The sequence below is a fragment of the Nipponia nippon genome, unplaced genomic scaffold (assembly GCF_047370975.1).
Source record: "Nipponia nippon isolate SJK-2023a ecotype South Korea unplaced genomic scaffold, ASM4737097v1 scaffold_3, whole genome shotgun sequence".
Taxonomy (NCBI): domain Eukaryota; kingdom Metazoa; phylum Chordata; class Aves; order Pelecaniformes; family Threskiornithidae; genus Nipponia; species Nipponia nippon.
The window spans coordinates 118,680,038-118,697,497 of NW_028262347.1; the positions used below are offsets into that span (position 1 = coordinate 118,680,038).

Consider the following 17,460-nt stretch of genomic DNA (forward strand, 5'->3'; position numbering starts at 1 on the left):
TTTTAGCTTTAAAAATAATTACCGATGGATGACAATAACACCCTCTTTGAAACTTTGCATTAAACAGGTGGAGTCATGCAGCAACTGGTCTGACCTGGTTCATGTTATCTCGGATAAAGCATGCCTGACACAAGGAGATCTCTTTTGGCACTACCCAACAAAGTCACAGATGCAGCTGGGAACCCAAGCCTCGTGCAGCAGCAGCGGGGTGAGTGTCCCTCTGCCATGTGCCCTCTTTGGGCAGGCGCAGTGCTGTCCTGCTTCGTTCCAGCCTCCTCAGAGGGCTTCTGCAAGGCTTGCCGCAATCAACGAAGAGGTGGACCACAGAACCTGCTCTGAGCCTTGCCAAGGTAAAATGGGATACATTGGAGACAAGAGCATCTAAGAAACTTAAATTAGGTGCATCATGATAAGGTATGGGGTATCTGGTGAGTGGCTAGGGGAGAGGAGATGGAAGCAGGACACGCTTGAACCTGCAGTAGGTTTCACAGGGATGAACTCTTTGCTCTTAACAGCGTACTACTGACTTCAGGGGACTGGGGGGACTGAGGAGACTAGGGGTGGGGAGTGCAGGAAGGGGATGCAGGACTCTGCCTGTGCTGGATTCACTGGAGGATCAGGGCCTGATATTAGAGTTTTCTAAGAATGATCTTCTTTCCTTTGAAGATAAGTTACTAGTAGTAGTAGCAAGACTACACTTAAAAGGCTTTCCCTATTTCACCTCAAAGTAAATGACTGGTTCCACTTACTCTGATGCTTACCAATCAGCTGATGATTAAGTGATCAAGCAGATCAGGGCTGATAAGTGCACATGGATGATAGCAATGATCAAAATGAGTTTTCAAGACTATCTGTATGATTTAGAAACACAAATGAAGTTTGTTCCTGGGTTCTTTTAAATACAATCACTGAACAGCAGTTCTATGAGTACCTTTTCTACTAAATGCTAGAAGAAACCACTCTGTAAAAAAATGTTGTTGCAAATCCTTTAAGAATTTAATTTGCTTGCCCATAAATTCCAGCTCTAGAGAAAAAAAAAAGCTTCTGTTTGTCAAAGTCAGGTAGACAATCTTTAAGAGATGCTTAGAGGATATCCCACGTATGCAAAATCTCCATGGCAAACCGAAAGAATCCCAAAGGTATTTTCTTGAAACCCTGCTGTCTTTAAGGAAGTGTTGATTCTTTTGGATCCAACTCATTAAATGCCTGAAGTACTCCTATGGTCACTATAATTTTTTTAAATGGGTCAAGGAAACCCTTAGGTGAATTCCAGATTCTATTTTTAATTAGGTTTGAACCGTGTTCTTATTTGCTTTAGATGTTTGCAGCATGGATCACTACTCTTTTTCTTCTTGATGCAGTCAGAGGTAAGACACATAGTTGATAAAAACTATAAACAGTAAAAATTGTTGTGTGCAGCTTACACCAGAATAACTACATTTTAGAAAAAGGATCTGCTTTGGAATGGATTTACAAGACTTATTAATGAGGAACATTGAGTTACATCATGTCTTTCCCGCATTTAACCTATTACTTTTTTAATTCTGTAAAGGCTTTTCCAGCTAGCAAACAGAATGGGAATTAGAAAGGTATTTTTATATATTAATTGATACTAAAATTCTTCCAGAATAGTTTCCACTACCCACCCTCAACCCACACCAGCATTTATGGTAGCTACAACACTTGTAATGTCAGCCTAGGCACTTACTCTTCACAGTGCTATGCAGAGAACAAGAAAATAGTCCCAGTCTAAAACACCTCTTTACCAATAGGAAAGAATAGTTCAACAGGGACAAACACACAGAAAGAGCAGAGAGAAACAAAAAGAGACAGTCCAAAAGTTCACTGGCATCAGAGGAAGGACCCCTGGGAAAATGACTGGATCACTTGTGGAGTCTCTAGCTGCAGCTCCACAATTAAATCTTCCCTTTCTCTAGATGTATTTCCAGTATCTATCAATCTACCCCTGTGTTTCGTACAGAGCAACGAATAGAGTAAGTCACGGTCTGATGTAGTATGGATCTGTCACCTAACCTAGGTAACAATAGTTTCTCATTGTTTTCAGTAGCTTTTTAATAGCAATAAAAATTATTTGGGATTTCACAACTGTTGTGCTATAATAGTGGGTAAGGATGGCATTTAATGGCAACACCCATATGTCATATTTGCATCATTACTGTATTAGAGCCACAATAGAAATTGGGAAACTCTAATCCTTCAGGCACAGACCACACTTCTGAGGCTGTGCTTTGCTCTAGGCTTCCACTCAGACTCCACTTCATTGCTTCCACTAAAATCTTACAGTGATAAAAAATAAGGGAGGTGTTTAGTGTACGCTATGGAGCAACCAGAGGTATCTATTTTAATGTTTTAGTTTCATTTTACTCCTTCATGAATCGTTGCACAAGAAATAACAATTTAGATAATCCCTGGAGCATTAGCATTAATTTGAAGGACTGCTCTGTGCTGGCAGCAAAAGCTGACTTGGTTCTCTAGATCCATAAAGGATCACAATTTTATTGTCTTTTTCCGATGGCTGTGTAACAATATGTTTGACAAAATAAGTCATGAGATCACCAAACTGAGCTCTACACTGTGTTTGCAACAGGAATTGGTCTTGAAGTTCAAGTCCCTGCTACATGCACAAGGCACAGAAGTGCAACAGAGCCCCTGACTGAAAAAGGAACACAGGAGCCATCCTAATCTGAATCAGCCATTTTCCACTTCCCTGGTCTAAACATTATCCTGCCAGCTTCTTGTAAACTGGCAGTAGCCTAACCTGCTGTGTTCCCAGAGCACTAACATTCTTCTTTGCGTACCCCAGGAAGGGAAGTTTGCTACAAAAGGCTTGGATGCTTTACGGATAGCCCCCCTTGGTCTGGGATCCCAGGGAGACAACTAGCAGGCTTGCCCAGCTCTCCAGAAGCTGTAAACACCAATTTTCTCCTTTACACCAGAGACAACATCATGAAATATCAAGTAAGAAACTGCTTTGTTTTAATAACTGATAGTGTACTACACTTTCAACAAATTATACAGACAGTTTCTTTTCTCCCGTATTTTCCCTCAAAGTCTCCCAGGAGAGGCCCCAGTTCTACATTACGCACTCCATGAACAGTCCATCCGAGTTTCCTTTCATCTCATTTCAGCTCTCTGACAGGCCAGGTATATTTACAACATACTAATCACAGCCTTCTAACACAAGTCATCTAAGATATTTTGGATATATTTTATATACTTCTGTATGCTAAGCCCAAATTCAGTTTCAGTTTAGCATTACAAAGCCAGAGGTAGGGAAGGCAGTACAAAAGGAAAGCTCAGTTTTGGCTCCTGTGTGTCTCCAGCTTAAAACCATATTTCAGGCCCATACACACGACTCAGGGATTTGGTTCATACATGCGATGACTAGGTCCTCTGAACTACATACGATTGGTCTCAGAGGCTCTGCTTATGTGGTGGCCAACACTGAGCCCTAAGGGCAGGTAAATAGTTAAGAGTGAAGATCAGAAGAGAAAGTATCTATGTTCACCAGAGAGGGGAAAGAAAATAGGATGAAAAATTAAAGGAAAGCTTAGAAAGGAAAACAGGAGACTAAAGAAAAATGAAGGAGAGAATGAAATCATATATGGAAAAAGGAGGGAACAAGCAAAAAGATAATTAAATTACAATGGATAAAGAAATAAACAAATATTAAACGTTTTTTGGAAGAATGGGACTGAGGGAAAATGAAGACTAAAAAGCTAAAGAAAAAGACGTGGGAAGATAGAGCTTAGAGGTTTGTCTTACAGAGAGTTGAACCAGGCTATCCCTCATGAAAACACATCAGGTAGAGAAGCACAGGGACAGCAGACTGGAGCTGTATGGAAGAAAAAAAGTAAAAAGGTGAGGTTATCTACAACATCTGCAAACCAGTGGCAGCGAGAGGAAGCTCTGGACTGACAGAGTGACAAATGGAAGCAGTTAAAAGGAGCCTGCAGGACTCTAAGATGGATCAAATGGGAACATACTGACAGACGCCAGCAGCGTGTCAGCCCTTTCCTCTGAAGATCAGCAAGTGCTGGGAAAAGCTCCCAGCAGGATGCTCGAGGTGTTGGAAGTATCTGGGCTGGGCTCATCCACAGCATGAAGCAGTTTTGTGGAGCTATAGACCAGTCTGGTGAAAGAAGAGAAATGACCATCAGAGAGTGTGAACTTCACTAGGACAAAGAGCAAGAAAAATGAAGCAAATTAATAAGAAAAGGGAAGGGGGCAAATTGTTGCTGTTGTTGGCTTACAGTACATGAAAAAGGCTTCATAGTTGTCTTTTTTACACAAATGGCAGTCACAAACAGTGGAGGTGTTTAATGATTTCTCCTCTTTGAGTCACCTCAGAACAAGTCCAATATCTCTAGCTGAGAGGGCCTATGAGGTTTTAACTTTAATCAGTCTTTCACTGAAGGTGAGATGTGTGCTAATTAGTGCATGACATCCCCTTTTAAGCTTACAAAACCATAACAAAAAGTAAGTAAGAGGCAAGTTTCAAAACAACCCAGTATTCAGAATTCCTTTAAAAGAAAATAATGCCTTCCTTCTTAATAAACCCCAAAATACCGACAGCCTCTGGCGTTGTAAGCCTGATGGTCTTTCTCATAAAATATAAATAAGCGTAGCAATGAAGGTCTTATCTTCAAAGAAAAAAGAAAGAAAAATAGGTATAGATTCAAAGTCGACCACATAATACCTTGCAGAAGATGCTATCTTTGTGCTTCTATGGCCAAGTTTGATAAAATCTTGTATTTACTTGGCATGTTGTACCAGTATATCTCAAAGCATTGTGCAAAAGATGCCAGTATCATTAGTTCAATTAACTAGAGGAAATGCATCATTTATTGAAGCGATTAATAGATATCCCCCAGCAAGGCAGTTTACAAGTGAGGAACAAGACCCCTCTCTTCAGAGACCAGAACTATGCCTTAACCATTGGGGTACTCTTACCCTGTATCAAAATGCACACGGAGCAGTACATCCTTGTTGTGTTGTTTGTTGGTTGTTTTTTTTTGACACAGAAAATTTCTGCTACAAATCCTTCAACTATCAAAGCTTCAAATTTCCGAACACACAGGAAAACTCGCTTCATTATACATGGCCATCTTGCTGGAGCAGACCTCCCCTGGATAACAAATATATGCAGGGTATGGTATGACTATTGTCTGACAGTCATTTTACTTGTATTTGGAAGTGCAAATATCCACACCACCCCATTAACTGGCTTAAAATTCCCACGTAAAATTTACACCTCTGTTCTGTCGTTAATTCAGGGAATATATGAGGGGAAACAACCTCAGAATGAAGCTCAGTTCCACATGACCCCCCTCTTCTTCCTAGCTATGCGTATAGTGCACTTCAGCCTTCTGCTAAATGCCCTTTTGCTGCATTCACCTCCACAGAGAAAGCTATAATTAATTGATTTTTCAATTCCTTGCCAATAGTAAAGGGGAAAAAAGTCATTTTTCTCACCTCAGCAAAAAGTCAAAATAAACTTTTCAGTTTGAGTGAGGCATTTGATCTAATAAAACCAAAATGCTTTGCTCAGCAGATTGGTTTCATTTTATTTAGGCACATTTCAAAAATGAAATTGTTTCAGAATGAAAAATCAGAATGTTCCATTGCCAGAAGTGTATAAATAGAATATTCTGGTTAAAATATATGAACTTTGGGGCTGAAAAATTTGAGCATATGAACACAAATTTGTGAATCCTTTTAAATGATCCAAGCATACAAATTTTGAAGAATAAAGACTGGACAATAAAAAAGGAGTCGTACTATCCTCTTTTTCTAACTGGGGTACTGTCATTAAGAGAAGTTGATACCCTAAACCGTACCAAAGCCTCTGTAATGGAAAAAAGAACTGAAGCAAGCTTCTGTGTGTCTTTATACAGTGTTCAAATCACTGGCTCCACCCCGCCTCCTTGTGTTGATTCTTAAGTATTAGTAGCAATTAATATACTAAAGATGTGTCTTTACCAGTCACACAAACAAGGTGAGTCCCCAGCTATAGCAAAACAAAATATTGTTTGCATATACCCTGCTACGATTGTAATTTATGCTTGTTTGCTTCTGTTCTCCTGTTTTCATGTTCTCCACCAGTCCATGTTTCACACTGAAGACGTGAACTGCATTTTGACTGACTGGAGAGGTGGCTCTAGTGGTTTGTACACTGACGCAGTTAACAACGTCCGCATTGTGGGGGCTGAGCTGGCATATCTGGTGAACTTTCTTGAGGTACAAGTATCCGTGGAACGTGAAAGCCAGTGCATAGTCCGTATGGTAAAGGCTGCGTTCAAGGTGGCACCTTGAGGTTTGATGCAATAGAGTCAGGAAGTACAGAGGTACTCAATAACACGGCTGAAAATGTCCTAAAAAGTCTCTAATCCCACACAAATGGAAATACCTACGTCAGTGTCAGACCACAGATAAGCACATCCCTAAAGGCTGACAGGCCATAGTTTCTGAAAGTTTTGCTCATGGTGGGCTTTTTACTGGATAAGGCATCAGATTGGAGACTGTCTAGCAAAACTGGCATGGTGGAGAGTGGTTAAAACATCCCTCTGTGGGTCACACACGCTGCCTCCTGCAAGAACGGAATGGCAGCACAGAGAAGCGACTCTTCTGCAGCCACCAATGTCAGGCTTCCCATGCAGAACCTCAGCTGGGCCTGGCACACCAGCAGCCATGGTCCCCCCTGTCCTGCAGGACCTGTGCGGTGGAGCATCTCCATAGCAGGATGACTGCTTGATTCACACAGAGGGTATGCCACAGACAAAGGCACTGAAAACTCCACCACCGAGCACTATCCTGACTGGACAGACAGGTTCAGGGGTGAGGCAGTGGGGTCATTCGCCCTTTGGATAAGCAATCAGAGCAAATGTAGGGGAGCTATGTGCAGAAATTCCTTTTTCCACCCTTTCTGCCATAAGGGCCAATTCCTGACAGAGATTACTCCCTTCCAGAGGCATGATATAAGAGGGGATGGGATGAGTTGGGAACTGCTTCTCTTTAGGTACTGATCCCACCACCCGCAACCGTAACTTCCCACCCAAGACACTCCCTCCATTGCCCGCTGCTCTGGCCATGCCCTGGCACAACATGGGGCCGTCATGCAGTGCCACAGGCTTGTATCCCCCACTTAACGTGCTTGTTTTTTCCTTTCCATGCATCTTTACAGAAAGACTATGGCTACTCTCCTGCCAACGTTCATTTAATCGGCCACAGTCTTGGAGCACATGCCGCAGGGGAGGCAGGGAGAAGGAAACCTGGCATTGGAAGAATAACAGGTACTGAAGCTATTTCAACTGATGAAACTTTATATTTTCATGCAACTTAAGAGAACTGAGGAATCACTGCTGCCTTATAAACGCACAATACAGACCACAATGGGCTGGTTTCTCATAATTAACGGTATACAGCTAGGATGATGGCACACAAATGAAGCCGTGTCCTATCACATGCCGTGCATTTCACACGTCAACGTTCACAGCTCTGAGAAAGGCTCAACTGCAACAGATCAGAAAGGCTTAACTGTCACGACTGTGGCTAAATAGAGGTCACTTTTCACAAATCACAACAAGTCCCAGGGAGCACTTGGTTATGATTTTTAATGGTATAAACGAACAGGAACAAAATACTGTATTACATGAGGAATAACAGACTTGTAAACACTAGCAACTCATTGTCATATTTGGTTTTAAAAGCCCACTCTAACATGACTTTTCAGCAGTTCAAAAGATTGAAAATCTGAAATGAAAAGTTAAAAACCCTAGATCTAGTATGCATGAATCAGTAAATAGCCATGAACACCCTGAAAAGGAAGAAAGCTGTTAGTCACATAGCTACACAGAGAGACACAGTGTCATGACACACTCGCATATCACTTTTTTTTAAAGGCTCACTATTTTCTGCTTTCCTTTCTCCTCCAGTCAGTTCTTTTCTCTGCACAGGCATTGCTTTGACTAAGCTGTGCACGCAGTAAGCAGTCACGTAAGCAGTTCAGGGCAACTGGGATCAGAACTCTTGCTTTAGCCCCAAAGAGAGCTCACTGACACTGAAGGGGTAACGTTTTCAACCAAGCTCTTTTGGAAATAAAAATAGATTTTTGACCAAATAAAAATTCTCAAACAAATCTACATGCTCAGACTAACATATCAAGATTTCATATTCTTCACTAACATGCAAAAAAGCCCCAAAACACTTCTTCTTATAACATTGTTCCCCAAAAGTAAGCCAAGCACCCTTCAGCATTTTACTGTGCTGAAATGCCTCCAGCCATCTTTCTATTAAAACCCTGCTTGTTTTGCTGGCTGTGGACCACAAAATAGATTTTTATATGTGGAGTAAAGGCAGAAATGTAATGACATACAGTGTACACGCATATAGTATTATTTACTCAATCAGACATATCTCCATTTATTTAGGTTTGGATCCAGCTGGGCCCCTTTTCCAGTATACTCCCACAATGGTTAGGCTGGATCCTTCAGATGCAAAATTTGTTGATGTAATTCATACTCACGCTGGTCATCTTTTCTTTGACTTTGGTAAGTTTTCACGCAAAGACTGACACCAACGCAGAGGTTGGCCACAGCACACCTGGGAGTGATCAGCCTCAATTCACTGTGCATTTCAGCTCCAGGGATTCTTCAGACTTGTGGCCACCTGGATTTTTACCCAAATGGCGGGAAGAAGATGCCAGGATGCAAGCAGCTTCGAGTACCTCCCGCAACTCGGAATATCAATCACCTTATGAGAGGTGCATATATATTAAAGTAATACCTCTATTATAAGCTACAGTTAGAAATAAAGACTAGGCTAAGGTAAAGCTTTTTGAATGTATATATTATTTATATAGCTCAGATTTGGAGTAGGGAAAGACTGCTCAAAAGTGGGAGATTTAAAGCTGCCTGTGAAATACCCTCCAATTTTCTTTTATACTAACCAAGGCAAATTGCAGATAGAAACATCAGTTAAAGCATGCAGACTTGTTCATCCCAGCCCCTATAAGAGCCTGCCACTGTGCTGACAGACTGGCCTCAGTGGGAATTCCACACATGAAGGACTGGTAAAATTTCATTCAGGAATAATCCAAAAATGGGTATTTTTAAATCTGAGCTTCCCTTCTCCCCAGAAAGACATCAGTCCCAATATTACTGGGGTTAGACGTACTCATCCAGGCCATTAACAGCTTTAGTGTCTTCAAAGGGAACAGCACAAGGTTAAAAATATAGAAGAAGATAAAATGACTGCTCCATTGATAGTTCATGTTCTTCAAAGAAAGCTGGGCAGTTAATCAGAATTACCCTGGGATCCAGTACAATAGATCCTCAAAATCCTGTCTTCTGATCCTAACCTACAGAAATGAGAGCATCTGTTATTCACAGCTAAATGTTTTGAAGTCCCTACCACTAGTTAAGTAATTTGCTTTCAAAAATACTCTGTCTTAGAACTGGCTGGAGAACTTAGTAACAGAGAGGACTGAAAGCTGGCTGTGCACAAAGTCACTTGGAACCAAAACACCTTCCAATCGGACTGCATAAGAATGTCTGCATTTTCAGAAAAAAAAATAAATATTTTCCAGAGGCGTTTCACAAGGCTGTTTGCAATGTTTTGTGGTGAAGGAGAAGCTCAGCTCTATCGAACACAAGTAGATGGAGCTGGTTGTTCATGCAGCTCCTAAAAATAGAGACAGCCTTAACTCCTGCCTCTTGGTTAAACCTTACTTCATGCATATCTCTTCTGTTTGATAATATTTACATTTATGTAGTGCTTTTATGTATGAAGTGCTTTAGAAATGCTATTTGGTAACTTCTTTCTACGGCTTTTGATGGAGTAGGGAGAGGAGTATTATGTTCCCATTGTATAGATGTTAAGTGAATTTGGCACTAGCACAAAGTCAGTCAGCCATAAGAGCTGAGGTTTTTAAAGTTAAAAGCACAGACCCTTCTGAGTTAGATTTAAAGAAGGAACTATAAAGAAAACATACTCAGGAAGCCTTGATGATACAGATTATTTTCAAGAAAAACAGACAAAAACACTTTTCAACGGGTGTGTTTTTTTTCTTTCCTTATGTAAAGAACAATGTGTGTCAACTGGTCAATACCAACTGGTCTGTCTTTAAGATGCATAAATATTGACAGTAGGAGAAATTCTGAGTTCACTATAAACTGTGCCAGCTTGCAATTACTTCAGTGCCTCCAAGACTTCACCCTGTGATTAGGTGAGCCCTCACACACGCTGAAGCAGAGTAGAGCCTATTTTTATACAAGCTAACTTTGGTATATTGTGCTTTGATAAAGGACAGACTTCAGAGGCAATGAAGACCATACTTGTTACAAGGGGCCTGTTAATATAGTCCAAGTGACACTTTCTTCTTTCCTGCACTGACTGCTTATAAATTTCACTCTGATGGGAAAATGTACTTGTTTCAAATAATTCTGGCAAAATCAAGGATGCATTGCCAAACATCTTGCTTTTCAGAGCATTTCACAGAATCATCACTGAAGTTAAAATCATTACTACAATTCCCTTTAATTCTAGAAATGAGTGGAAACGGTGGTTTTACAAAATACAGTTAAGTACCCGCAGCAGGACAGGAAGGTGCACCAAGTCCACCTTGGTGCATCTCTACCTCTGTTAACTTCAGCATGAGCACAGGGACACGTAGATTAGAACCTAGCTCTTCCCCATCGAAAAAATATATGTAGCCATAAGTACACTTTTTACTGTAAAACCAAGTAATTCACACTTTAAACATATTTTAATTATTACTTTTTTTTAAAGAGTTCGCTACATGTACAAATGCTTTTGAGGAAAAAAGACCCACAAGTGTTGTTTTGGCATGGACTTTATGTTAATATATAGCTTTAATCTTTTTTACCTGGGCTTTTTCCCAGAATATAGATCTATCGGATGTGGACATAAAAGAAGTCTCCGATATTATGCTGAGAGTATTATCATTCCCAATGGATTTGTTGGGTATCAGTGTGAAACATATCAAGCATTTGTATTGGTAAGTGCCAGGTACATATTTATCTGAGGGGTTATAGCCCTGCCTTTCTTAATAATTTCTGGGACAACTTCTACGCTCTGGATCATGGGATACAGGGGGGCTATGCGGACCCACTGACCACCCTCATCCAGACCATACCCAAAAACCAGGCAAAATATAAAAGCAGAAAAGTCCAAAAAAGAAAAGATCCAGAAGAAAATAAGTCAATAAATGCAAACACCAAAAAGAGTTACAAAGGGAGATACCAAGAGCTGAGTAAGAGGGCAACGAGAGGCAGTGGCTGGGTTCAGCCTTTGCATAGGTCAGCAGTAAGGGACACTCGGTCTGGTTGAGGGAAGTCCATCTAAACCTGGTGAAACCCATCACCAAGAGGACAGCCTCTGGATTCCAGACATGTTTAAACATCTGTATAAACAATAAACATCCACAGTATGTAGGGCAGAGGAGATATTTATACAGCACAGCATTGCTCACACAACCCTCAGGTGGCACAAGAAAGCAAGCAGCATAATGTCCTGGTGTCTCATGCCTGATATAACTGGGCTTTTAGTGGACCAATTCTGGCAATATAACTGAGGGCTGGTCAAGAAGGAAGACAAGTCTGAATTTATTTCCAACTACTCCCAAAAGGAATGACTACAATACTGCAGAAAACTTGTTAATGTTTGTAGCAATGTTGCCACGTAACTTGAAACTTTGATGTAATTCAGGACTTGAAAACATGAACCCTGTGCAATTTAGTGATGTGAGGGAAATGTTTTTTTCAGTCTCATAATGAACAAGTAATGATGATCATTTAGCCTTTTATTCATTTAATGCCCAACTAGCCAAAGATCTGCAAATACCAATTCCTACAGAACATCCCAAATATCAAAATTGAACTAAATGTAACAATACTATTTTTTCCAACTGTAGTTAAATCACTTTCACCGAAAACATACATGCTTCTCTTTTTTTTTTTTTTTTTAGTTTAATGGACATCAAGGTCTTGATCTGAATGTTTGATCTATGTAGGTAGATGAATTTCATTAAGATTCTGCATGGGAATAAAGGCTGAAAAGCAGACAGAACACATTCCAAAGTGAGAGCCCAAGCTTCAGTATTCCTAAACTTAAATATCTTTACCATATGAATGAGATATCCAGCCAGACCTGCTTGCAAATATGGTTAGCCACCCATAATAATTAGCAGACAGCCTTTCAATGGGCCCTGTGAAAGATAAACATATTACCTGTATTTTACACATCAGGTAATATGCATTAAGGTATTTACTTATGCTCTCTGCAAGAGCATAAGGAATTAGGCCAGATTTTCAACCTGTTTCTCGTCGATTTTCAGTCAGATGAAAAAAGGTGACTGACCACCTCGGCTCCTTTTTTCACCACACCAATAAACACTGAAGATATGATCCTAACTCAGAAGCAAGTACCTTTTCAAAAAAGCTGGGAAAAAGCTGAAATACCCTAATTTCTTATACTTTAAGAAGTGGGATTGAAACAGATAATGTCTTGTAACACACATTATTATTTTCCCCCAGGGAGACTGCTTCCCATGTCCGAAGGAAGGATGCCCACTGATGGGTCATTATGCTGATAAGTTTTCACATAAAACTGAAAAAGAACAGCAAAAGGTTTATTTAAACACAGGGCCCTCCCCTCCATATGCTCGTAAGTGCTTCTTTTGGGTGGTGAATGCTAAAGTGGCGATGAATTATGTGTGAACAAATATCTGACACTTCCACGGAGAGCTGCTGGAGTTAATGAGTGGCACTTAGCACAAAATCTAGAGTTTCAGGTGTCAGGAACATGCAGTACCAGCATTATCTGGGAAAGGCTGAGATAATTATAGAAGCAGCTCAACTGATGCTGACCTCCAAGTTAGAAACCATGCTAAAATTCTGTTAATTAGATTCAAAAATTCTATAAAGCTGAACGCTGGAGGAATGTTATGTTGAAAGTGCAAAATTTGAAATCAAAAAATGTTACATTGTTTTTATTGACAAAAATTTATAAAACTGGATCATTTCAGGATATTTTTGCAAAGCTCACCAAGTCAAGATGGCAGGGAGTAATAAGAAGTATAGTTTTAATTGTGATTAATGTAGAAGCAGCCACAGAACTGGGAAATAAGAAAATTCATAAAAAATTGTAATCCATCACAGGTGATGAACTGCAAGGGCAATAAATGAGAGAGGGTCTTTATTCACTAGGCACTAAAATATGAAAGCAAAATTAAGAACAACAACAAAAAAAAATCTTATATCAAGTCTCCATAAGAGCAAAAAGTAAAAAAGTATAAAGAAACTAAAAACTAAAAAAGTATAGAGAAACTAGCCATTTCTCAAATCTGAATGAACACATTAATTTCAACATTTATAAACTGTTGAGTTGCTAGAAATTATAGCCTGAACCCAAATAGAACCTTATGAAGTGGGTGAAGAGATGCTCCTTTTAACAGCCCGAATTAAAGCCAGTACGAAAATTTACCGAACCTGGTTGCTTGAAATCAGCATATGCTATTGCATCTGAGACCCCGCTTCTGCCTTAGAAAGACATGTGGGATGACAGGGTCTCCTGACAGCTCTTAGGCTGTGCACAGGTATAAGAAAAACGCTAAACACTCTGTATATGGGGATCATCCTGGGAAAGCTGCTGGTTTTGTTTAATATATCTTTAACAACACAGCAGTCCAGTGGACTTCACTTCATAGTTGAGACCTAACATGCTACCCATGAGACTCCCCAAAGTGCCCATAAGTGTAAGAAATTACAAAATTGAAAGTGAGACCAAGTGGAAGAGCAAGGTGCAGTATTGGCCATGGCAGACTAAATACTTGGCATAGTCAGTAGGTCAGCAAAGATTGCATTTGCTATTTGGACCGCTGTCAAGGAAATTACTACCAGAATCACGCAGAACTAACATTTTCCTTAATAAAGAGTGACATTTTGTTTGCTTACAAGCGCATTTGAGCAATACATTCCTCTTCCTGAAAGACACTGAGACGTATAAAAAGTTTTACCATTAGGAAAGAAATCTCCTTACAACCGTAATCTATTTCATTTTGCTTTCAAAGGCTGGCGAAAAAAGATATGTGTCAGAGTATCTGCAACAGAAACCATGAAGGGAAATATAGACGTAGCCTTGACTGGAACTAATGGGATCAGGAAAAAATACACAATTGACAAGTAAGTTTAACATGACTGTTGAAAAAATGGCTCTATCATTTTTATCATGTTGAATTTATACACAGCTATTTTTACATGTCTCATCTTGTCCTACATGATCCGTGATTTACCCTGGTAACAAAAGTAGCTGATAAGTGGTTGAAGTTCCCCATGCTACAGATTGTGGTCAAAATCTGCTTACTGGTCTCTCTTGCTCTGTATTTTATTTTCTTTTCTGAGGATGACAGTTAGCATAGCAAAGTGGGCAAGAGCAAAGAGCTCTGTGGCTACTGCTGGGCTCAAACACCATTTGGTGATCTCTGAGAAGACAAAGAACTGCATGATGTACGACCATACATTTGATCATTCCCTCAACTAGGGAATATGTGAGTAAGAAAGTTGCAGCTTGCTTATGAACTGTGCTGGAGGCTGGGATTCCTGTCTGCTCAGCCTGGCTTTTTCCAGTAAATGTGAATTTAATTCTCATAAACTTATCCTTATCAAGCGCACAGTTTAAATATTGTAGAACCAGCCTCCTTTGTGTTTGATCATAGCCCTGTTACTGGTCTGTACCAGGAGTACCTTTGGTTGTAAATACACTACTGTAGCGATACACCTACAGGTAATTTCTATGTTAATGTCACACTGTAATGTGCATTCTATTATAATGAACACTGATACCACAGAAGGCACAAATGTAAACTATAATTTTCAATTTTCTTCATGGTTGAGAGCAAGCAGAAACACTGAGAGAACTTTTTGACTTGGACTTATTTGAAGATAGATCTCATTTTCCAAAAATAATGTCTAGAATAAATACTAAATACTGACAAAGGCAGGGCTAACTAATCTAGAGTTTTCATCCTGAAAGGCACAGGAATTTAAGCAACTAAGTCATTTGCATACTTCTGTAGATCCCTCTGAGAAGCTATCTCCTCCTTAGGTACCAACAAGTCTATACATTGGGTTGATCGGCTGAAAGTGTGTAGTGGGATCCACAATAACCTCCCCAAATAAGCAGGAATGGTGTTTCCTCTGCTTTCTCAAGCAAGGTTAATACAGAGACTTTGTGGCCTTCACCAATTTGCCTAGCTGGTATCTGCACCACAGACTTCAGCCAAAGGGGGAAAAAAGTGACATTTAGTCCTCAGAACTTCCTCCAGGTATGCAGGATAAATCATGCTGGGAGAGGTGAGGTAGCCTCAGCACCACCACAATAGCTTCAGGGAAGGCAAAGAATTGCACTACTGATTTGGAGGAAGAAATCAACCAAAATGTCAACAAGACATTCCTTCCTAATCCTTACAAAAAAGGTTAAATGAAAAGTGCATTACATATATTTTTTGTGGGTTTTTTTTTAATCTTTAAGTTTAGCCTTGTTACAATGTTTACCCAAAAAAGTATTTAATATATTTTATGTACGAAAAATCCAAGGTCCAAGGACTTTATAAAGGACTTGGCTACATGGCTTGAATGACTAGTCAGCCGAGAGGACAGAACTTTTCTGGACCTGAGACATGATCCCCTACTGCCTGAGCTGAAAGCCTCAGATCTGTGTGAGGCTCTGCATCAAGAGCCCTGTGCATTCCCCAAGGGACATATTCTCCAAGAACATGTTCTAACCTAAAATTTTGCCTAACATCCCTGATTGGTAATTCTTGAAAAAAAATGTAATAAAATTATACCGATAGCATTCAAGGCTTTAACTCTCATAGCATCCCACAGCTCATCTCCCTTTCTGCCTAAACTGTAGCTTTTTTTTCCTCATTTGTAAAGAACACAGAGCACGACTTCTGTTCTTTTGGCAGGGGAACGTTCAAACCAGGCAACACATACTTGAACTATATTGATACAGAAATTCCTGGGAACATTTCAAAAGTTGAGTTTCTCTGGAAAAAGCATCTAGGTCATGTACAGGGAGGCTGCATGGGAGCTGAAGAAGTCACAGTAATATCTGGGGAAAACAGAAACGTGTGAGTACACAGTCTAATGGTGTTCCATTCTGTGGGTCTGGGGGGGGGGGGGGAACAAACAAAAAAAAAATAGAAAAAGGGAAAAAATACCCAAAACACCTTTGCATGGTATCATGCCCCTTAAAACAAGTGGGTTTAACTACGGAAAATAAGAGCCTAATCCAAATTTCATGGCAGTACCTGGGTGTTTGGCTGACTACTGTTACTCCTACCAGCTCAGCACTGCAGCTAGGCTTCCCCAAAGAACAGAGATATCAAATCTGAAATTCTGGGGGGTGTAGCACTGCATTTGTAAGAAAGGTACAAGTTTTTCTCCTAAATTGCAGTTTCATGTGCCTTCGTCTGCATTAGCAGGTAGCACAGCACATCAGAAACAGCTCTGCTCAGTGCCCCAGTATACTTGCCCTGGCAAGGTGCTTTAGGCTGACTCCAGCCTGATCCCATGGACTGGGCACCCACTGGCATCTGCAGTACATTAGGCGCACTCCTGGAGCACGCCTCTTGGTTTAGTTTTAACCAACATGAATCCAGCTGATGTGTCCCGACACCACTGTGTCATGTAAACAAAAGTGTGGTAAGTTGGGAAAATGGAGTGAGAGATTCCCTTCAAAAGTGCGCTCCTGGTCCAAATTAAAATGCTGATGGGGTCTGAGCATAAAGGCAAACACATCTTAAAATTTAATAATTAGTCACTAACTAGTAATTCTTTAAAAAATCATTTAATAACACACACCTTATGTTCTCAGTCTACTAGAACTCATGCTTTGACCTAACATGAAATACAAATAGGATTTCTATTGATTATCTTGGGCTGCTGCTAAGAAAATGTCCCATTGTGCTGAAAAATATTTCCTTAAACTCTTCCTCCCTCGCCAGGTCTGTGTTCTGCGGCTATGGAACTGTACAGCAGAGCACGTGGCAAGCCCTGGCGCTTTGCTGAGGCTCGGCGAGGAATGCCGTGGTTGTCCACCATGGCAACCCTCACCGCCTGGAAGAGGACACTTCTCCAGTCAGCAGCAAACTATTAACACAGCTCCTTCAATAAATTATTAAAAACTTGCCCAGCCCACTACAAAAGCTCTATTTCCAAATGAGTGTCGTCAGCTTTTATCCATACAGGGGAGTTATACTTCTGTGAATTCCAGTTACAATGACAGCTAACATGTATTTTACTAGTAACACACACATGCGGTGTGATTATATTTCAGAGTCAAGGGGAAAATAATAAACTAGGAAAAAAAAAAGTCCTAGCCAATTCCCCTTTGAAATACACTTAATTATCTTAG

At 40.3% G+C, this 17,460-nt stretch overlaps 1 protein-coding gene across 1 annotated transcript; it reads left to right on the forward strand.

The window, feature by feature from the left end:
• The first annotated feature begins 1,079 nt into the window (after positions 1-1,079).
• LOC104022383 (pancreatic lipase-related protein 2) lies at positions 1,080-17,335 on the forward strand. Its single transcript, XM_087766045.1, is given in 13 exon segments — positions 1,080-1,139; positions 1,319-1,367; positions 2,825-2,979; positions 5,046-5,171; positions 6,127-6,261; positions 7,205-7,313; positions 8,451-8,570; positions 8,660-8,782; positions 10,923-11,038; positions 12,576-12,705; positions 14,111-14,222; positions 16,010-16,172; positions 17,051-17,335. Coding segments are annotated over 13 exon segments (1,683 nt in total).
• The last annotated feature ends 125 nt before the right edge of the window (positions 17,336-17,460 follow it).